This window comes from Pristis pectinata, chromosome 38, assembly GCF_009764475.1.
Source record: "Pristis pectinata isolate sPriPec2 chromosome 38, sPriPec2.1.pri, whole genome shotgun sequence".
Taxonomy (NCBI): domain Eukaryota; kingdom Metazoa; phylum Chordata; class Chondrichthyes; order Rhinopristiformes; family Pristidae; genus Pristis; species Pristis pectinata.
The window spans coordinates 5402617-5425557 of NC_067441.1; the positions used below are offsets into that span (position 1 = coordinate 5402617).

General features: G+C 40.6%; 1 protein-coding gene across 2 annotated transcripts in view; it reads right to left on the bottom strand.

Moving 5' to 3' along the window:
- The window catches only part of LOC127586995 (acylphosphatase-2-like), a 79704-nt gene extending 56802 nt beyond the window's left edge, over window positions 1–22902 (bottom strand). Inside the window, exon 1 of one of the 2 annotated variants that reach the window (XM_052045071.1) lies at window positions 22798–22902. In XM_052045071.1, the coding sequence (XP_051901031.1) occupies window positions 22798–22828 (31 nt within the window). In that variant the 5' untranslated portion in view covers window positions 22829–22902. Of the gene's footprint in view, window positions 1–22273; window positions 22397–22797 lie in introns of those variants that run through there. The other variant, XM_052045076.1, reaches the window with a different exon arrangement.
- Between the last annotated feature and the right edge of the window lie 39 nt (window positions 22903–22941).

Here is a 22941-nt window from a genome sequence, read left to right on the forward strand (position 1 = left end):
GCAAAACTTCTTTTGCTTCCCAGGGAAAATAATGGGTGCAAAGAACCTTTTTAACAATTGGTAGCTTTTTGCTGACATAAAACATAACTATATGGAATGGGACTGAAACAGGTAATGCAAGTCAGATTGGGCTGAAGGTCTCTCCCTTTTGAAACCAGTGAACCAGATGTGTTTTTATGATAACCTGAGAGTTTTTCACAAATAGTACCCTATAAATGAGCAAATATATTTAATACAACCATGGTCTTCCATAAACTTTCTGTTTTTTCCGTTGCTAGTCCCTTCCTCATTGAGATATAGGAGCACATACCAGATATGCAATCAGAAAGATTGGCGTAATTAATCTGGAAGCCCATTGATTGATTCTTTTTCAGGATTGAAAAATTTTGTGGGCCATAACCTTGTACAATCACCTTTTGTTCCGCATTCATGAAAAAGCCCATGTTTCAACTCATTCAATGCCAAGAATATCAAATTACAATATTCATCTTCATTATTATTCAAACCTTTCACTCTCCAAAACAGACATTTACTTATCTTTTGAATGGAACACAATATTCACTTTAATGGTCTTCCTGAAGTTGTATCACCACAGTATTATTTTCATTGATTAATTATCTAAGTAAATACATAATTATGTAAATCAAATACTTACATTAACTTTTTTCTGAGAAGAGATGATGAGTGTGCAGCTCATCCACACTGCTGCAGACTCCACCCTGTTGCCGGAAAGTCTTTCCCTTTGTCTGTTCCTAACCAACTTGCAGAAGATGGAGTGTGTGGATTGCTTGAGATATTACCAATAGCAGCAATCTGTCCTTGCCTTAAGAACTACCCCAACAAACCTGCTAGAGTGTCAAAAGTATCTGTATCCTTTAGGTAAAGAGTACATAATTTGTATGGATGTAAATGGGAGCTGGGTTTCTCTTTTATTGCTATGCTATGTCCACCAAATCTTACAATATCTGCTGGGATGGATGCCACGAAGAATGAAGGTTTGCCTTGGCATTGGAAGGGGCAAATCTGTGTTCATTTCCTCTTGAACATCATGCATAAATTGGCTTTGCTCAAACAGGTTTGCTAATCTCACATTTGAACTGTGGCTTCCTTCTCAGTTTCCTGGCCCGAAACCTCTCCCAACTGACTCACTGCCTACACCTCCCCACTGTTACCTGGTCTGGGTCTTGGCATGGCACAGTGGTGCAGCTACTAGAGCCGCTGCCTCACAGCGCCAGCAGCCCAGGTTTAATCTTGACCTTCAGTGCTGTCTGTGTGGAGTTTGTGCATTCTCCCTGTGACCAAATAGGTTGCTTCCGGGTGCTTTGGTGCATCCCAAAGAAGTGCAAGTTGGTTGGCCACTATAAAATTGCTCCTAGTGTGGGTAGATTGTAGAATTGATAGGAATGTGAAGAGAATAACTTAGAGGGAAAATTAGTGGGGCAATGGGATTGCTCTGTGAGCTGGCATAGATCTGATGGCTGAATGGCCCTCTGATATGTCAAAAGGAAATATTAAATATTGGAGTATGAATCTCCAGCATAAACTTCCTTCAGGAAGCCGGTTCAGACTTAATGAGACCCAACACAACATGGTAACAACACAACACAGTTCTGATGAAGGGTCGCAGACCTAAAACATTGATTGTTTCTCTTTCCACAAATGCTGCCTGACTTGTTCCAGCATTTTCTGTTTTTGTTTCAGAATTCCAGTATCTGCTGTTTTTTTTTGATGTTCATTGTATCTACTGATCATGAGCAGCAAGCAATACTCTCAAATTTGGTTTGACAGTGAGTTGAGCCATATGCCTAAAATTGTCAAAGATATTGGATTTCACCCAATAAATGGACACTATGTTTTACCAAACCAAACATGAAATTGATTCACAGATTGAGGCATCTGTAAATTGAAGATATCATTGTACAGGTACTTTGTTCTGTGCTTGGCACTGCTGGCAATGAGATTTTTAATACATTCTAAGTGATTGAGTGGGATTTATAAAATATATTAATAATGTCCCAGTCAAGAAACTTTAAAACACAAATGACTTTCTGCTTTCAGCAATAGATGCTCCTTGTTTAATTGAGAGTTAAATACGAACATAGCAGGTCACAACTTTTTGATCCAACTTCTGTACCTAATTAATTAGTGGGTGCTGCACTTATGATATCATCACATGTCAGAAATACAATAGGGAAATCACACCCACGTTAGGGTGAATAGTGACAGGGAGCGCCTGATCCAGTTTGCTGATAACTGGAAAAGGGCACAAACATTTCCTAGTTATGAACAAAATGAATTATTGCACAATTAATGCATTATGAAGCCACAAATGGTTCCAATTTCTAGGCACGAATGTTCTTTATATTCACAGCCTTTCAAAAGGTGTGAGAAAAAAATAAACGTTATTAAAATGTTTTAAAATTTTTAAGTGAATTAATTAAAAAATAAGTAAATTGCTTTATTCTTACCCTTACCCCTTGGATTCTCTTATTCAGATGAATAGGCTTGGTGTTCCTGTGCCTGGTCCCCAACCTGGTGCAGGGACTGCAGGCAGATTTCACAGTGTAACTACTGGGAAAGTGCAGAAGCTTGCACTTCGCCATTGTACTACCACAGCTTCAAAATGCAGTGATCTTGTTGACAGAAAGTACTGGCTGTTCCATGCAGGTGACAGCTTTCTAGGAAAGATTCAGGCTGTGTTTTTTTAGTAGCTCCCACTGAATGACCAAGCCTGTAATCATGTAGCACCATTGAGTCATACAGCATTGAAACAGGCCTTTCAGCCCACCAAGTCTATGCTGACCATCAATCACCCATTTACACTAATTCCATTTTCTGCCCACATTCCCATCAACTCACCCTGGATTCTACCACGAACCTATGCACGCGGCAATTTATAGTGTCCTTTTAACCTATCGGTAAGTCTTTGGGATGTGGGTAGAAACCAGAGCACCCAGAGGAAACCCAACAAGTGTCATGTTATTGAAAATGCTGCAAATACCCATGGTGCAATCAATTTGTGTGACCACAAAGGAGTTTGAATGGTTTAGACAATTGGGCAATGTAACAGCACATAACAGGTGAGTACCATCTTTGTGAGTTAGCCATTGGACCATATGGTGGACGTAGTAAAGGTCTGTAACCTTCTGTATATCTCGGAGGGTTGTGGATATTCCAGTCATTGGATTTTTTTTTCCAAGGCTGAGTCTTATAGATTTTTAGACACGAAGGGAATCAATGTTTCTCAGGATCGGGTGAAACTTTTGGCACAGGATCAGCCACCATCTTATTGAATGTCAGAGCAAGCTTGAAGGTACACATAGCCTATCCTACTGCTTTTTTTCTTAGTTTTTTTATGTTTTTGAGATGATCACTTTTACAATCTATGCTACTTATTTGGAATGGTACTTAGTGAATGAAAAATTATTGTTTAACAGATGATTCCCACAATGTTAATCTCGTAAAGTTTCTACAGGTCAATGAGAGAAGGAGATATATTTGCAATGCTGATAACAGCACTCCTTGACTGAACACATATATTTATATATGGACCAGCTGACCTGCCTGTATCATTCAAGGATAGTAAAAGGTCCTTGTCATTCTTTGTGGATCCAACCCATCTGGCAGACTGGAAGCAATATGAACAACATCTGACTCAAAACACAGACCAAAAGATGGTGGAAGGAAAGTTTATCTTGTTTGCTAATTTGTTTATTAAAAGGTGACGTATTTTGGTGGTCATTGTGCTTATGAACTGGATGGATTCCATGAAACTTACACTTTTGAGTTGTAATTTGCTGTCAAAAAAACACAAAGTGGTCAGAGGTGCAAATTTTCCCTTTTTTCTGGGTCAACTAAGGCACTGAGATACGAGCACAAATGCTAGTTATACTGCTTGATGAACGCTCATTAGCTAATTCTACCAAGTCACACTGTTAGTTGTAAACAAGGATCAAGATAGCAGTTTCTCTAGTTGTTACATTTTCACACCTCTTTGTTTTTAGTGCCTTTGTTTCCAGCAGTTTCACTTATACTCCTCCAAGGGCATGCAGAAATCTAAATTCAGTTTCCTTTGGAGAGGAACATTAACTGCACATTAAACATATTTGGTGGAGGGGAGTGGGAGACACTCCCAGCCCTGCATGTTCCCTTGTAACCCCTTTTATCCTATGGTGTTTTTCCTGTGGTGTTACCCCATTCTTGGTCAAATGGCCACATATCTATTAGAAGGTAACAATGAATTTTAAATTATTCAACATTGTGCTGTCATATCCCCAAAGTGATCATATACACAGCTGGCCTGCACATGTTCTCTTTCAACAGATCAGAAATCTGGGTAATCATTCTCCTTTTCTCCTGGGAGGCCAATTCGTTGCACCCCATTTGGCTTAAATAAGCTGACTACACAGCTCAGGAATGAAACTTGGATCTTGCTTGATTCGTAGAGGCCTCCTACTTAGCAAATAAGGGCATTTATGAAAAAGAAATCTATGAAGCCTTAAAAATAAGCCATACATCATGTCCAATACACCAACAGTTTCTCTGGGGTCTAATTGTGAATGAAATATAATGACTCTTAGTCTGCTGATTTGTTGCAAATATTTCAGCAGAGGCATAAAGAAAAGCAGTAGGAGGTGCTACAGGCATTTAACAATATTGATCATCACTCATCAAGTTACTTTTGTTAACTTCTCAGTGTTTAAAAACAATATAGTCAAGCATCTTAGATGTAATATTAGATTTGTGATTATTTTTGCTTTAGTTAAAACATTCCAGAAATACTAGCTTTATTTTCATATGGACTGGAGAAATTTGAGTGAAGAATACCCCTTCTTTAATTGTAATTACTAATACCAACAATAAAGCTTCTGCCCTATGGGCAGATATGCATCCCCAGAATAGACATTTGCTCTCTATTTCATTTAACGAATCTAGTTGCAAATTGAAAACAAAAATTGCTGATGATGCAATCTAGTCAGAATTCCTTGAACATTTTTAATTAAATAAACAACACCTGAGGCAAAAATACAATATACAGACTGCAGAGGAGAGGTTTTTACCATGAATGTTTAGGGAACACACTGTACAGGCTGTCTTTTGCAGGTGGAAGACAGCTCATTGGGTAAAGTTGCCACATATAATGCAAACCCATTGCTAATTAAAACACAGCGTGAAAATATCCAATCTCAGTTCAGAAAGTACATCTACTATCAGTGCCCTCAGGAGAAAAAAAGCATAAAGTATAGCTACTTTGAATTACTTTGCTGGTGTACATACAGAGTGTGGTGGGAGCAAGGGGTGATCCAATCTGTGGACAAGATTTTGCTGCTGACCACTGCCACTGGACTATGCACAAGTAATGGCCATTTCATTTCAGTCCTGGAGGTGTTACAAACCAGCAACAAAAGAAACACACCGAGTCATGATTTAGTGTTAAAAACTATTTTATTAATAACTACTTATGATAATAAGAAAAATAAAAGTAAAAATGTTAGAATGTTAGAAGTAAAAATGTTAAATCTTAAACATTAACCCCAAAAACTAGGTTCGTAGTGTGTGTGTGTGGCAAATTCCCAAACTCCAAGTTCAGGAATGTATCTTAAAGTTCAGTTCAGCAAGCCATAAGGTGAAAAATAAAGGCTTCTTCAACAACCACCATTGACTGAAGACAAAACATAGATGTAGAGAGAAAATAGAGAGTAATTACGAAATCCAAATGGTTCACTTTGGAACCCAGACGACACCTCAGTGTTTACTCAGCAGTGACCACTCCACCGCATCTGCCTCACCCCAAAAGGCCCTCGAATCGTGGCCGTCCACACAAATACCTGTTTCCTTCTATAGGTCAACAACAAAGTGAACTCCACTGCTTTGTTCCGAAGTATCTGCCACCCCGAAAGGCATCCAAGACGTGGCCGTCCACACAAATACCTGTTTCCCTCTACAGGTTAACGGCAAAGTGGATTCCACTGGATTCCTCCAAAAGTCCATACGAGGATTATAGTGACAGACACAGTTATTGTTTCTCATCCATCGATAGAGAAACTAACAGGCTGGTGTCTCTCTCTCTCCTCTGACTGACTCCGACTGACTTCTCCACCAACGTCATTACGTCCTTATCTTCTGTTGATGTCATCACGCCACACACACACACTGCTATGCTCTATCTTAAAGGGACATTCACCAATAGTAACCTAGTCCATAACAGAGGCCTTGTGGACCCTTTGAACTATACCTATCTTAAAAATTATTATCTGCATCATAGGTTGAAAGAAGTTGGGAAACACATTTTAGAAGCAAATTGCACTTTATGCATATGCATTGTGTTATAGGATTAGCCTGCCCAGATATCAGTTACACTGTTCAATCAATACTGGAAGATGGTTGGTCCGAATGCAGTGAAACACAGGAGCAGATGGTCCTTCTTTTTCTCTTCGTTAAATACTGGGACGACTTTCACTTGGAGCTGTTGGATATAATCGGTATTTTTACAAAGCTTATTCTTTGAACTTCTTTTGGGTTCAACATTATTGCCACATTTGTCAGAATCCTTCCTTGCTTTCCCATTGCATATTATCGGGCCCAGCAACACAAAGAAACAGTAATGTGACTCTAATTGGCTGGGTGTCTTTGCCAAAGGTGTGCTGGTTGGAAGGTTAACTGGCTACTGTAAATCGCCCCTAGTGTAGGGAGGTGGAAGGAAGTCGGGAGACGGTAAAGGTTACTGTGAAACAAATGGGGGAATGGGATTGCTCAGAGCCAGCATAGACTTGATGGACTGAATGGCCTCCTCTGTCATTACGAAATATACATATGAAGTTCATAGTAGGGTGGGTCCTACTTTTGGGGTGGGACAGTGTTTAAACTTTCATCTCTGAGACCAGTACTCAGTCATCACCTTTAGAAATTGTTTTATAGTTCAGTTGTGGCTGTTAGATATGCTGGTCTTGCACTTTGACTTTTCTTCTTGTAGTTGCAGGCATGCATGTTTAATTATTTATGAAAAAGGTGAAATAAATAGCAAGGTACTGACAATGAAACCCTGCTTGGAGTTTACTAGTTGTTATGCTAATGAAGAGCTATTTGTTTTAACAAATTGCTATTGACATAACAATTCTAGCTTTAACCATTCAATAGTGACTTTAATTCTCTCATCAATAGGAGGACAACAAATTGTTGTTGAACATTTGGACCAGATTCTTAACTGTAACAAAGATATTGTAAGGGAATGCATTCGACCTGTACTTCATAGAGTCCTGGATGAATACATGCAATTGAGGAAGGTAATTATAAACTATCAGATGATGTAAAAATGATGTGCAGCTGTGGAATATAGTTACTATCCCAATTATGGCTTGAGCAGATATTTAGAAGCAACATAAATAAAGAGATACAAATTTCATTTTGCAACTTCTATCAAATTCTGTTATTATTACATTGTGGTAGCACAAATATGATTGGATATCAAATCAAACCATTAATATTTTGCATGAAGAGATTCACTAAGTCTAATGACTATCAAACCCTCTGTGCAACATCAAGATGCATAACCTTGTGTTCTGTTAACTGAACAATTTAAAGGGAATTGTGAACTCAGCTTCAAAGTAATAAAGCGACAGTAACTGTACCGATGTCACAGTGAACTGCTGTTTTGCTCTGAAAAAGCTGAAATCTAACATTTCCAATCTTGAGGAAAAATATTAAACCTGCTAATACACAATGCCTCTACAGTAAAACTCCAATAATCTGGCATGCTGTTTGTTTGAGAGAGATTTTTTTGCACTATTGGATGTTATTAATATCACAAAACATTTTTAATTAACATTTTTATGTACTATGGTAATTATTTACAGTTCTGTAATAAATACTCCAGTGAACTCGTTAAGTTTAAAGGAAGTACGGGAATTGGGGTCCGGTGAATTGGAAGGAAGCACGGGAACCAGTGCCCTGGTGAGTTGAAAGAGAACATGGAAACCGGGGCACTGGAGAGTGTGGCAAACATTACCTGATGAGCCAGTTGCCAAGCCATTGGGATTTCTGGATAGTCTAATAGCAGATTATTGTTTTACCTGCATTTGGTTTTACTGTTCTGATTGAGAACAGATGTCTTCTAATTGCTATGCTCCCAGACATTATTGAGTTTTTCTCTCCTTAGAATCAGAGAAGAGTGCAAACTGCTACCCATGTCATTTATGATGCCATTCAGAGTATCATATCATCCAGTACCAATCATGACTTTAGAACCAAGTCCCTACAACTCTTGAAGGTATGTACTGGAATCCTTTGGTGTGGTTGGCATACTTCATTTAGCAAACGTGATCAGGTGGTACAAAGACTGAAATAAGCTACACCATATCAAATAGAGAGGGCACCACACTGTCACTCCATGGGACAACCAATATATTGACAGGTGAGAGCAGACAGAACTAGTTCAGTCCATCAGTGTTGAGAGAACCAATACAAGAGCTGCAACTTTTCCTTCAGCAGCTACAGCTCCATTCACCAGATGGGGGTTGGAGCACAGTCTGCTTTCTCATTTGCCTGTGGGCTTCAGCTTGAGGTCTCTGGCTGTCTGCAGTGGCAGCACCTGCCTTAGCTTTTTTCTTTGTGATGAGTAGTTGGGCACAGGATTCTACCGGTTGTCAAAGAATGCTGAATTTCTTGAGACTTAGCTCAACTTTGTTGCTGTATGAAAGTTTTGTACCATCGAAAAGTCATTGAAAGATAACAGCACAGAAATAGGCCCTTCAGCCCACTGAGTCCATGCTGACCATTAACCACCTATTTACATTAATCCTTCGTTCTCTTTATTCACCCCACATGCCCATCAAACCTCCCCCCTCCCCCCCACCAATTCTACTGCTCACCTACACACTAAGGACAATTTAGTGGCGAATTAACAAACCAACTTGCACATTTTTGAAATGTGGGAGGAAACCAGGGCACCTGGAGGAAACCCACTCAGTCACAGGAATAACATGCAAACTCCATACAGACAGCAGCTGAAATCAGTATTGAACTCAGGTCTCTGGCACTGTGAGGCAGTGGCTCTATTAGCTGTACCACTGTGCCAGCCTAGTCTTCTCTTTAAAAAATTACCCCTAGTGGGTCAGTATGTAACAACACTTTTCAGTTCAGCACCAGACATAGACCAGACATATTCTGGTTTCAGTTCTTGGCATGGTTTTAATGGGAACTGATATTATGTAGTAATCCCATGGTCAATGCTATGCTAGGTGCACTCAGTCTAAGCAACAGTGGATTCAGCAACCACTAACATCACTCTTTTAAAAAAAAGGGGAGTTGCCTAGGTTTCCCACAAGTGATTTTCATTGGAAAGTGCACACATGCTTCCATAATGCATTAATTTGTGGGGAATCTCTTTTGGCCACTTGGTTGAGGTACTGAAATGCTGCTGATGATTCTGAAGAGGGTTGACAGGATAGGTACTGAGTGGCTGAGAGTTTAGAACCAGAGGAGGGTCAAGCTAAGGGGTGAATTGATAAATTTCTTCACTCGTGGTAGCGAATCCTTAAAATTCTCTATCTAGATTTGGATTTTCAGTCATTTGAGTGAAGATTGATTACAGTTGTAATCTAGGGATTGGAAAAGTGGAGTGAGGAAGAAAATCAGCTGTGATTCTTTTGAACGGTGGAGGATCAAAGTACTGTGTGGATTAGAACATAGAAAACCTACAGCACAATTCAGGCCCTTCGGCCCACAAAGCTGTGCCAAACATGTCCCTACCTTAGAAATTACTAGGTTTACCCATAGCCCTCTATTTTTCTCAGCTCCATGTACCTATCCAAAAGTCTCTTAAAAGACCCTATCGTATCCGCCTCCACCACCATTGCCAGTAGCCCATTCCACACACTCACCACTCTCTGAGTTAAAAAACTTACCCCTGACATCTCCTCTATACCTACTCCCTAGCACCTTAAACCGTTGTCTTCTTGTGGCAACCATTCCAGACCTGGGAAAAAGCCTCTGACTATCTACAGGATCAATGCCTCTTATCATCTTATATACCTCTATCAGGTCCCCCTCATCCTCCATCGCTCCAAAGAGAAAAGGCCGAATTACCTCAAGCTGCTTTCATAAAGCATGCTCCGCAATGCAGGCAGCATCCTTGTAAATCTCCTCTGCACCCTTTCTATGGCTTCCACATCCTTCCTGTAGTGAGATGACCAGAACTGAGCACAGTACTCTAAGTGGGGTCTGACCAGGGTCCTATATAGCTGCAACATTATCTCTCAGCTCCTAAATTCAATTCCACGATGGATGAAGGACAATACACCATATGCCTTCTTAACCACAGAGTCAACCTGTGCAGCTGTTTTGAGCATCCTCCGGACTCGGACCCCAAGATCCCTCTGATCACACTGCCAAGAGTCCTACCATTAATACTATACTCTGCCATCATATATGACCTACCAAAATGAACCACTTCACACTCATCTGGGTTGAACTCCATCTGCCACTTCTCAGCCCAGCTTTGCATCCTATCTTATGTCCCGCTGTAACCTCTGACAGCCCTCCATACTATCCACAACACCTCCAACCTTTGTGTTATCTGCAAACTTACTAACCCATCCCTCCACTTCCTCATCCAGGTCGTTTATAAAAATCACAAAGAGTAAGGGTCCCAGAACAGATCCCTGAGGTACACCACTGGTCACCGACTACTTCTGCTATTTCTTGTCTATATTTCCTCTTTTGACTTTCTATTTAGTGGTTTTCCCATAGCACTGCATTTGAAATTAAGTACTCTCAGTACAGCAAGATATTGGAGCTTAAATAAAGTATGCCATTATACCCTTTGTTTCAGCCATATTTCACCAACGAGCTTGCTTGGAAATTTTAAAGCTGAAATGATTATAGATGTAATTCAATTTACAAAATACGTGTTTTTTGTCTTAGGTCTCGCACACAGAAGAAATGAAGATTTCACTTCAGAGTTTGTTACAAAACATTATGCAGAATAGATTTCTCTCAAGTAGAGTCTGCAATGTAAAGCAAGTATGTTCCTAAATCCAAAAGCAAAATGCCTGCAGATGCTGGAAATCTGAAATAAAAATAGATAAGGCCAGTAACTCTCAGCATGTCAGGCAGCATCTTTGGAGGAAGAAACAAAGTTAACATCTCTGGGGATCGCCTTTTGTTCTGTTGAAGAGTGAAGGTTGTCATCAACCTGAAATATTAAACTCATTTCTCTCTCCACAGATGCTGCCTAACCTGTTGATTATTTCCAGCTTTTGCTGTTTTTATGTACTTCAGTAATTTGAGAGTTGATTACAACTGAGTAAATCAGTTCTGTTTTGCAGGTTTGCTTCTTCATTGTCTTTAATATGATAACTTTTCCACAGTTCATAATCCTTATGATCTGGCTATGCCAGTCCACTATGATACGGACTCATATCTGTTATGTGAACAAACTGAAAGGATAATTCATAGTCTTGAAAAAGCCACCCACTTCCTACAGGATTATGTATGCAATTCATTCAATTCCTCTTTACTTCACTTTATATCCCTCAGAATTTAAGTGATTAGACATCAATTATTCCACATAAAGTCAATCAATTTTGCTTTGGCCATGAAGGTTGACTTTGATGCATGCTTAGGGAGTCTAGCTGAGAATCAGAATGAGGTTCATTATCACTGACATACGTCATGAAATTTGTTGTTTTGTGGCAGCAATACAGTGCAAGACATAAAAGACATATAAATTACTATATCCAGCTGCACTGGATTAACATGGTTGCCATTTAATTTAAGGTTTATTCAGAAGATGGTGGCCGTGCAGAGTGTAGCAGTGAGTCAGCTATTCCTGAAACCAGTCAGGAGAACCTGTGCAAGACAGAGCACTTGCCGAGGATTTATTCAGAGCTTGAAGGCTCTGTCTCAGGTACAAGGCTAATCTGTTTGATCTAATCTGTGCCCAAACCTCTCCTACCCCATCTACACCTCTCCAAAATGTGTTTTTCTTCCATAAAGTTTATGTTGATCAGATCTCTCACCTCCATAACTCTGCATCAGCTCAGAAAACACCACTGATGTGTAGACCTTAGATGAACAACCTGCAATGTATGTTCCAGATAAAGTTGATATTTTTGCTTCTATGTCCCATTTCCCACTTTATAACTCTTTTAATGCCAACATCTTCCCCAGCCACGAATACAGGCTAGGGACTTAGCAGAGGGTTTGGGTGAATGTCCTGGTGTACACAGGTAGTATAAAGTATTCAGCGGTAGTCTGTAGGCCAAGGTGGGGAGAGGTGAAGAAGTGATATTCCAGCATGCTTTTCCTTTCCCATTTGTGAGGATGTGTTTGTCATCTGTTCAATGTTTCTAAGTTTGTGGCAGCTTCCTAAGACAGGAAAACACATCAGAAACACCTAATTAGTGGGTCACCATACCTGTGACCATACCATACTATAGCCCATTGCTACCACCATGAGACATTATGGAGCCTGGGTCTCACTTATATTCAGTCAGTGAGTTGTGGGCACCAAGAGGGAGGGAGCTCTGCTCTAGCTCAGTGGTTGTAGGAGGACTGGATGTTGGTTGCTTCCTATATTAGCCATTTGCAGTCTGGAATGGGAGGAGACTGGGAACCAGTGCCCTCAGTAGGCTGGAAGTTTTATTGTTGGCTCGGAGAAGTCTTTTCTAACCATGCCAAAAAAAAACACTTTTTAAAGATCTTATTTGCCCTTTTCTGCAGTGCCTCCCGCTATCCTGGTCTGAACACTTGACCCCCGGTACAATTAGACGGACTGTGGGTATCCATTTATTGCTCAAAATTGCAATCAGATTCCTACTTACATTACAACTGCATGTAACTCATGGACTTCCTTGTCACTAACATCAAAACCAACCTTTCAGTTCCCTCTGCTCCCTCCCTCCATTGCCTTGGCTCACCAAATTAAATTTGCCTAAAGGTTTCTCCATCCCATGGAAGGCATGAACTAGCAAGTTTGTCTCCTATTTCCCCTTTCTCTCTCCGTGTATCTTCGGGAAAAACGCCACCTGCTCTTTGACCCCAATTTCCATGAAACTGTTCACCATCCAACGTCATTTGCTGTTCCCATTCTGGCTGATTATGAAAATTGTTCCCTGCCTCATCTTTGCTCCCCCTCCTTTCAAACCTCATGTTATCGTCTTCACCTTCAACTCATCCTCAAATATACCCACCATCCAAACACCCCAAGTTGAGCACTTTGTCAAACTACTGCGCCATTTCTAATCTCCAATTTCTTGCTAAAGTCCTTGAACATGTTCTTGCCCATCTTTCCCACAAATTGTGTTTCCATCCCTGTCATTACAAACATACTTTTCCATATCAGCTGGGTGGGACTGCCTTAACCTCCAGACAATCATAGCCTGTCCTGCTGAAGTTTTCCACACCACTGTATTGTAATCTCCTAGGCAGCCAAAGGTCTTTCTTTGCCCTTCTCTTAATTCTCATCTACCTGCTGTTTCTTGGTGAAATCAGCCAAAGGCATGAGACTATGTTTCACGTAAACTGTCAATACCAGAGCTCAACCTCACTATAGCCTCTTCCAATCCCCTTATGTCAGATTATTTGTCTAGCATCTAGCTCCAGATGGGTCAAAATTTTCTGCTGTTAAACACCAGAGCCATTAAATGTGGCTCTCAGTTCAAACTCTGCTCACCACCATTTCACCTCTCCCTCCAGCAACTGTCTCACGTAGACTGTTTGTTACCACCATGTCTTATTTGACCCTGAGCTGTCAGCAAGACTGCCTGTTTCCACCTCTGCCTCATCTGATGTTGAAACCCTGATCCACAGTTTTGCTGTTTGCCCCATTCAATTACCCCAGTGGTCTCCTGGCTACCTTCTCAACGTCTATCCACCATAAATTCAACCTAATCCAAAACTCCTCCCTGCCACCCTTACTTCACTAAATGTGGAAGGAGTGTCAGTGTAATTAAGGTGACTGAAGACCAGTGCAGTGATGTTAAACACAAAGCAGGAATTTGACCATTATGCATGGACTTGCATGAGGCCAGATACTCCTTGCAGCAGGACTTGAGATATGGAAGTGGATTAATACTCTTCATGTCTGTTTTGATTAACGTGTCTCAGGGAAATTGCAAAGATTCAATGATGTACAAATGTGGTTATGTATTTGAACTGCTTTGCAATATTTCTGGGAGACTTGATATTATGCTATTTGCATGAAAGATCTTGAATAAAGTACCTAATTTGTGTTGTGCAGATTCATCACTTGTATCGGTGGATGGGGACATTCTTTGTCACAGTAATATATATGTGACTCCAGAAACCACAGTCAGTTTTGAACAAAGAACAGGCACCAGGAAAAGACAACCGGAAATGAACAAAACAGATCCCTGTGTGAATCAGTGCCATAGTCCTTCCAAAAAAACAATGAATGGAGCTGTCCACCAGCCAAGGATAGAACATGTTAGCACAGACCATGTCTCCTTGTTGAAAACAGATACACAAGTCTCAGCAACTGGTCCAACAAGATCAACATCTGATGGGCAGTGCAGTAAAACGAGCACTCAGCAACAGGACCATAAAATAACAATTGAAGATCAGGTTTGTAATCATCTATAACAATGACAGTCCAAATTATCTTAATGTAATTTCAAAAAGGGTATAAGGTTACCTTTAGCCACCAGCAAAAGATGAGTGATTATCAGCAGGACATTATAATGTCCCAATGATGTTCAGTTCTAATGACAGCAACGGAAGTAAAGATAGGAAAGAGCATAGAACAAATAGACTATACTCTAGCACCTGTCTAGTGCCTTTCTAGTATATTCATCGTTTACAGAAATCCAAAGTCACATTTATAGTACAAAAGCAAAATGCTGGAAATCTGACATAAAACCTGAAATTGCTGTAAATGTTTGATTGGTCGAGCAGGGAGGGAGAAACAAGAGTTGATGTTTCTGGTCAATGACACCGTCAGAAATTCCTAATGAAAGGTTGGTCACATTTCTAGACAAGCAACCCAGAGGCTGAGTTCTAATCCCTTCATGATAAATGGTGAAAATCAATCTAATAGTTTCAGTAATTTGTAGCACACTCCAAGAAAAATGATCTTGAAATCTGTCAGATTGTTGTAGAAACCCAAATAGTGGTATTCTGGAGAAAATGGAACATCCCATCCCTCCTGTTGTTTGTTGTCTATGCTTGACCTCCATAGGTGTCTGGTTGTGACGGTAGGTCTGCAAAGGCACAATGTCTTGAGGCAATGAGAACTAACTTCACCATTGCCAGCCAAATCTTGAGAGCAAGAAACAAAGCCTTAGCAAAGATTCAAGGTCAATCAACACCGAGTAGATAGGGCAACTGTAGGAATGTATTTATTGTAATTTATTTGTGGGATGGAGTGTTGCTGGCAAGGCCAGCATTTATTGTTCATCTCTAAATGTCCTTGGGAAGCTGATGGTAAACTACCGCGTTAAACTGTTGCAAACTGTGCTGAAGCTGCCCTGCAGAGCTGTGGTTGAGAAATTCCAGAATTTAAACCAACAACAATGAGGAAATGATGCTATATTTAATGGACAAGGATGGCGTGTGACTTGGAGGGTAAAAATGCAGATGGTGGTGTTCCCCTGTGCATGCAGCCCCGGTCATGCTTGGTGATAGAAGATACAAGTTAGGGAGTGCGTTTGGAGTAGCTTTGACGAGCAACTGTTACTGCATTTTATAGATGAGAAGCATCAAAGCCATGATGCATAACTGTTGTGTGGTGTTGGAGCTGTACTCATCCAGGCAAGAGAAGAGTGTTTCAACACACTCTGGACCTGTGCTTGGCAATGGTGTAAAAAGGCATTGGGACATCAGGAGGTGAATCACTTACTGCATAATAACCCAGCCTCAGACCTGTTCTTGTAAACACTGGTAGGCAAAAATCGTGTAGCTTAGAACAGAATCTTTACTGAAGATTATCCAGCAAGAACCAGTCTGCCCATTGAAGCACCAGCTTTGAGTTGGAACCAAGTGGAGAAAGCTGCCTCCTTTCCTACCAATAACAATACAACTTGCATTTACTTGATGCCTCTTTTGTAATGAAACAAGCATAATGTCAAACAGAAACTGATAACATTTCACTCTACACCACAGAGATATTAGGATGGATGACTTGCTCAAAGCAGTGGGTGTTGAGGAGGAGATTGAGTAAAGATGTGGAGAAATTTAGGGAAAGAATTCCATAGCTTAGGACTGGAGACCAAAACGATAGTAGTGCAGACAGTAGCAGGTTTATAAAAATAATCTTGCTACTCTTTATGAAATATTACAATATTGGGACTTGAAAAACCAATAAAATGAGCATGGCTTAATTTAGCCATCATTGGGAAGATAACTATAAAAGGTCAAGTAAGGGGAATGCTGGGGAGAAAGGCCAAGACAACAATTCTAAATTTAGGCATGCTAAGGCAGTGTAACTGTAAGCTGTGGGAATATGTCTCTTCCTTAGCTGATGAGGAAATCTTTTCACAGGTGGAACACATCTGCAGAGAACATTATACCTTAACGGAACAAGTGGGAATGAGAAGCTTGACAAAAGGAAACGATGATCCATCTGGGGGAAAAGCACATTTTTCTGCATTTCAGATAGTAACATTGATATTCTTATTTATAAAATGCTGTCAGGGGCCTTAAAGTAGAATTGATGCTGGCTGCAACCCAATGTCTCTTTTTTGGTTTCATGGAAGGAGTAAGTCCTCGGTGGACTTATCTGGGATACATTTGGAGACCTTGATCCTGATAAACATCGTTGAAGTGTGTTGGATGGGTAAATTAGGTAAATTGGTCTGTTACAATGTTGATAACTATCAGGTGTGGAGATCTTATATGGAGAAATAAAACTAACTTCTCTTAACCACATTAGATTCAGGTTGAACACACTTAAGGTCAACCAGTCAATTAAGTGTCTCCAGTTCATGTTTTGGAGATTGTAAATTATCTCCCTGGGCAATGACATTCATACTTTCATGTTCTGTTGTGTTCAGGAGGACTACTTGTGGCTTCAGGAAGTCTGCAACTTATCTGAATGGACTCAATGATTTTTACCCAATGGGTTGTGGTGAATGAATCTTTGAGGCTGTCAAATCAACCATGAAAGAAACCTGTGTTAATAGCAGCAGGATTCAACACGTGTAATGCAAAGCTGAAGAAATTCAAACAAATTTTGCCAGGTGCATAATAAGAGAAATTGGAGAATAAAGTTGTTTCTGTGTAACTGGAAATGTTTTTTTAAAGATCTTTCCAGACTAAACTGTGCATTCCCTTGGGTGATGTGGAGAGATTAAATAGCTGGATATCATGTATCCTCCCCTGTCTGATTCTGCAACATGCATTCTGGCTTGGGTCAAGTACCACAGGAGCAGCAGATACAGTACAATGACTGATACTGTATACAATTATTTAATAACATAAGCTGCTGTTCTTGCACAAGCACAGTTGAATGAAGAACAATACAGTCTTTATGAAATCAATCCGTTGTAAAGGAAAGTCCAGGATTCAGCCTGTTTTCTATCTGAGACACTTTGCCATACAGTACACCCCATACCTCTTCCATTCTCTTTTGTTATTTTATAAGACATAGTGTCACTAGAAAGTCAGCATTAATTGTCCATCCCTATCAGTTCTTGAAAAGATAATTGCATGCAGGTTTCTTGAACCACTGCCCTCTGTGGTGAAGATGTTCCTGCAGAGCTCTTTAGTAGGGAGTTCAGAACCTATGACAATGAGGGACTGTTGATCTATTTCCTAGTCCAGAGGGGAATTTGTAGGTGGTGGCATTGTGGCATTCCCAGGCACCAGTTGCCCTTGTTCTTCTGGGTGATAAAAATTATAGGTTGCGTGTGGGGGGTGGAGTGAAGTGAAGTACCCTAATTGGGAAACTGCATTGTAATGTGCAGATGGTTGCTCCAACAGCCATGGTGTATGGCTGGCAGAGGGAATGAATGTATAGGGTGGGATACCAATCAAGCGAGTTGGGGGAGAGGGTATGATATTCTATTACATTCTTGACTTGTGCCCAACAGCTGCTGGCAAGACCTTGGGGAGTCAGAAAATGAATCACCTGCTCTAGCCTACTGTTGTGGATGCTTCGTTTATGTGGCTAGTCCATTTGAACTTCTGCTCAGTGGTGTTTCACCCCTGGCTGTTGATAGTAACGGACTCAGAGATGGGAATGCTATTGACCCATTGGAGGTGGTTTGTTGATCCTCCACCACAGATTTTAATTTAGACAATGACCTAGGGTGAACAATTTCCTTAGCAGTACATACTCATTACTCAAGACTCCTTTCTTCTCCCTTTAGAGGTGTTTTAGCTGCCAGAACTGAAATTCCACAGCTGGGATTTATTTATAACATACTCCTGCACTTTTCAGTGTGTTTTTTTGTCATTTTTTAATATTTGAGTTGTACTAATAATTTGATTGTAAACATATGAGAAGGGAAGCAAGTCTATTGGGTGATCAAGCACCATTCTGACCTTGACTACAGATCATTTGGCCTTAAACATATCTACCTTCCAAGGGGAATATTATGTGACTAATTTGAGGAAATCCCTGGGCAAACTCACCAAGGCTCCAGGAAATTACAGTTGCATAACTCAAATCACAACCACAGCAAATTATTTGATATAACTGGAACTTTAGTTCAGCTTTAAAGGACTGTGATAATTAGAGGACTCTAACAAGCATTAGGTAGCTTAATAGGCAAGTTATTGGACTAGCATTCAAGACTACTGATCCACAAATAAGAGTTTAAATCTCATCAAGGTCACTTAGTATTAAATGAATATGGAATTAGAATAGCAAGTGCCAGCAGTACTGATCAGGAAACTTATCAGATTGTCTTTAAAACCCATCTGGTTTGCTAATGTACTTAAGGAGGAGTTGGTTGTTCTTGTGCAGTCTGGTCCACACGTGATTCCAGAACCACAACAAATCATTAACTTGTATTAAAGTGCCATAAGAATAAAACTGCATGAGCATGATAGGCTGAGTGAGCTGGGGCTTTTCTCTTTGGAGAGAAGGAGAATGAGAGGTGACTTGATAGAGGTGTACAAGATGATAAAAGGCATAGATCAAGTGGAGAGAGACTTTTTCCCAGGGCGACAATGGCTAACATGAGGGGACATAATTTTAAGGTGATTGGGGGAAGATATAAGGGGGATATCAGGGGTAAGTATTTTTTTCCCCCCCACAGAGAGTGGTGGGTGCATGGAACGCACTGCCAGCAGAAGTTGTGGGAGCAGATACATTAGGGACATTTAAGAGACTCTTAGATAGACACATGAATGATAGAGAAATGGAGGGCTATGTGGGAGGGAAGAGTGAGATAGATCTTAGAGCAGGATAAAATGTCGGCACAACATTGTAGGCTGAAGGGCCTGTACTGTGCTGTAGTGTTCTATGTTAACTACTTGCAATGTTTGTATCCAGTGCCTTGGTCGATGTCAAGGTCGATCCCAGCCCAGCTGACCTTGTGCAATCCTCCTCATGAACCCTTGGGGAATGGTGTCTAAATCATAAAGTCAAGTAGCAAGTTAACACTATTGTATTTATAATGTGCCATTCTCCTCCATCCCTGTACACATCTTGTTCCACTGGTCGACAGAGCTGCCAGGGGTGGTAGTATAATGGTGTATGGGCAGGAGGGAGTGGTCCTGGGGCTCCACATCCCATTAATTTCTTAACAGGGAAAACACCTCCTGATTACTGTTATCACTCAGCATTCCAACACATTGAACATCATTTAGACAAAAACATTAAGAGTAACAAGGGCACAGAATTTCACGACTTCAATTATCAATACATGAAATGAGGTGGCTGAGTCCTGAAGGAATGAATTTCCCAACTCAATTGTTACTATGTAGCACACAAATAAACTTACTCTTGGGGACTGGGTGTTTGTATTGTCCCAGACAGTTTGGTAGAGATGGACTTCTTGAACCTATTGATTTTGGAGAAAGGAGAAAACACTACAATAGTGGAGTAACAACACTTACAAAGGAAGATGGTTGTGTTTTTGGAGATCAGTAATCCCAGTCCTAGGACATCTGTTCAGAAGTTCCTTAGGGGAGTCTCCTAGCCTCAACTATCTACAGCTGCTTCATCAATGATCTTCCTTCCATGAGGTCAGAAGAAGCAGTTTTGGCTGATGATTGCTCAATATTCAAATCAATCAATTTGTAATCCATCAAAAGAAAGCAATCTATCCTAAGACAATATTTACACATTGGTTGATAAATAGCGTTAGGCAACAGCAATCTCTAAAACGAGTCTAATTACTTATTCTTGGCCATCAATGGCATGACCATCACCAACTCTCCCATGATCCACATCCTGTCGAGTCACCACTGATCAGAAACTCAACTGCACCAGTCACAAAAATACCGTGGCAGCAAGTATGTGTCTGCATATTCTGTAACAAAAGTCTCACCACCTGTTTCCCCCAGAACTTTACAAGGCACACTTTACGAGTGTGATGGAATCATCTTCACTTGCTTGGACGAGTGAAGAGTCCAACAACATTCAAGCTGCTTCTGCCCTCCCTCCAAATTAAAATTCCGCTGTGATTTTATTCAATATATTTTATTGCAAGATAGCCTCACACAAATATGATAAGCCCTTCAGCCAAATTAGTGCGTATCATTGTACATCTTACGCTCAAACCATATCTTGCCTTCGTGTCACCCCCGTCTATAGATCTTTCTAACCCTTTCTCCCATATGTTGTAAACTAACTTCCTTTTAAATACACCAGACAATGATCCGGACTTGTGACCTTTCACATACACAACAGCACGAGAAAGTCGTAGCAGGAGTAGGGCACCTGGGGACTCAAGCTTGTCCCAGCCAAAGACGCCCAATTCACCTCATGCAATGAAGTGTGGCCACTGATGGAATGTAGGCAATGCAGCCAATTCTGCAGAGTACGCTCTCAGATATAGAAAAATGATAACAACCAGATCATCAGTTTTAGTGATTTTGATTGAGAGATAAATACTGGTCAGGACAGTGAAGAAAAATCCCCACTCTTCCTTGACATGGTGGCCATGGGATCTTTGATATCCACTTGAGAGCCTATCATCTCACCCAAAAGACAGCTCCTCTGACACTGCAGAACTTCCCAGGTACTGCATTGTATTTTGGACTATACTACATTATAGTGGCTGCCTCTATAGTGGGATTTGAAATCAGATCCTCCTGGATCAAGCAAGAGTGGGATACACAGCTGGGGTACGTGGAACCAAGGGCTATAATCTTGAAATAAGTGGCTGGTTATTTAGGACAGGAAAAGAAATGTCTTCATCCAGATGGTTGTGAATCATTGTAATTCTATCCAGGGGGGAAGTGGAGGCTCAGTTTTTCCTAATACATGGTTAATAAACAGAGAACAATAGATTTTTAGGTAATCAAGAGATATAGGGAGAGCACTGGAAGATGATACTGAAGTACACAATAGGCCATGGCCTTATTGAATAGTGGAAGAGAGTCAGGGGCTGAATGGCCTACACCTACTTCCAGTCCTTATATTCATATCACACAGTTATGGAATCTCTGTTATGTGTCTCAAATGCACTGAGAGGTTCTTGCATAACTGTAATCCTACCTCAGCAATGGAACACTATGGACAACCGCTTGTGCTACTATGGACTTGTTTCTAATTGTGTTTTTGCACTAATGTCTTGTTTTGCAGAGTCATTTTCTTCACTGTCTTGTAAAATTAATGCATAATTCATGTTCTCTGTGTTGTCTGAATCTGTGATGCTGCTGCAAGTTTTTCATTGTACCTGTACCTCACCGTACTTGTGCATATGACTATAAACTAGACTTGAATTGAGGAAGTGAATTCCAAATTCTCATTACAGCTGCTCATTTGTCAGGTGAAACTCTGTACAGCAATGAAAACTATTATGAAGCACACATCTGAGATCACGGTGCTAATGACTTGGAAATAAAAGCTGCTACTATCATCACCTCCCACAGACTCACCAACATCAGAAAAAGTGAGATTTACAAATTTTTTAAAAGACTAATTACAAAGCATTTTTAAAACAAAATTGGAACGATCTAGTTTCATAGCTGGCCCTTGGTGATCCAAAGGAAGGCTGGACTGTGTGTGGTTATCTTCTATTAGAATCATTAAATTATTGGATAGGAGGCAGTTAAGCCTCTTGGACCAGTGTTGCTTCTTTGGTGAATTAGTCCCACACACTCCCTGCTCTTTTCCCATGACCTTGCCATTTTTTCCTACCTGAAATATTTGTCCAATCCTCTTTTCAAAGATCCTGTTGAATCTGCTTCCACCATCTTTTCAGGCAGTGCGTTCCAGATTACAGAAACTCGCTGTGTGTGAACATATTCTCCTCAACTCCCCCTTTGATTCCATATCCACTGGTTAGGGACCACTCTGCCACTGACGTGATAGTGTCTCCTTATTTAATGCATTAGTCGACGTGGAGAAATATTTCTTTCTGTTTAGCTAAGAACAAAAGATCCTACAGCCAGTATTTTGAAGAGGAGGGAGATTCTTTCTACGACCAAAATTTATCCCTCAACTGGTATCTTTTGTCGGGCCGTCGTCACGCCCCTGTTTGTGGGAGCTTGCTGTGTCTGAATGAGCTCCACCAGGGCAGGGATCAGAAATAGTTTACTGGCTTTGGAGGTGAACAAGGAATTTCATTGCACCCTAGTCTATGTGATAATAAACCATTCTGAGACTTTTCCTTTTATAGGATAACTTTCCTCCTTTTGCAATGCTTTGAACCTACTGCTCACCTGAAATTTTGGGGAAGGTGCATTGCCGCATACTCCTAGATTACAGTGAATACAACAGTCACGTTGAACGCGCCTCCTGCACGGGAATTTATGAATGGAGCTCAAGGGGGCGGGGCCCTTGGATGACGTGAATTCTCCGCGCCG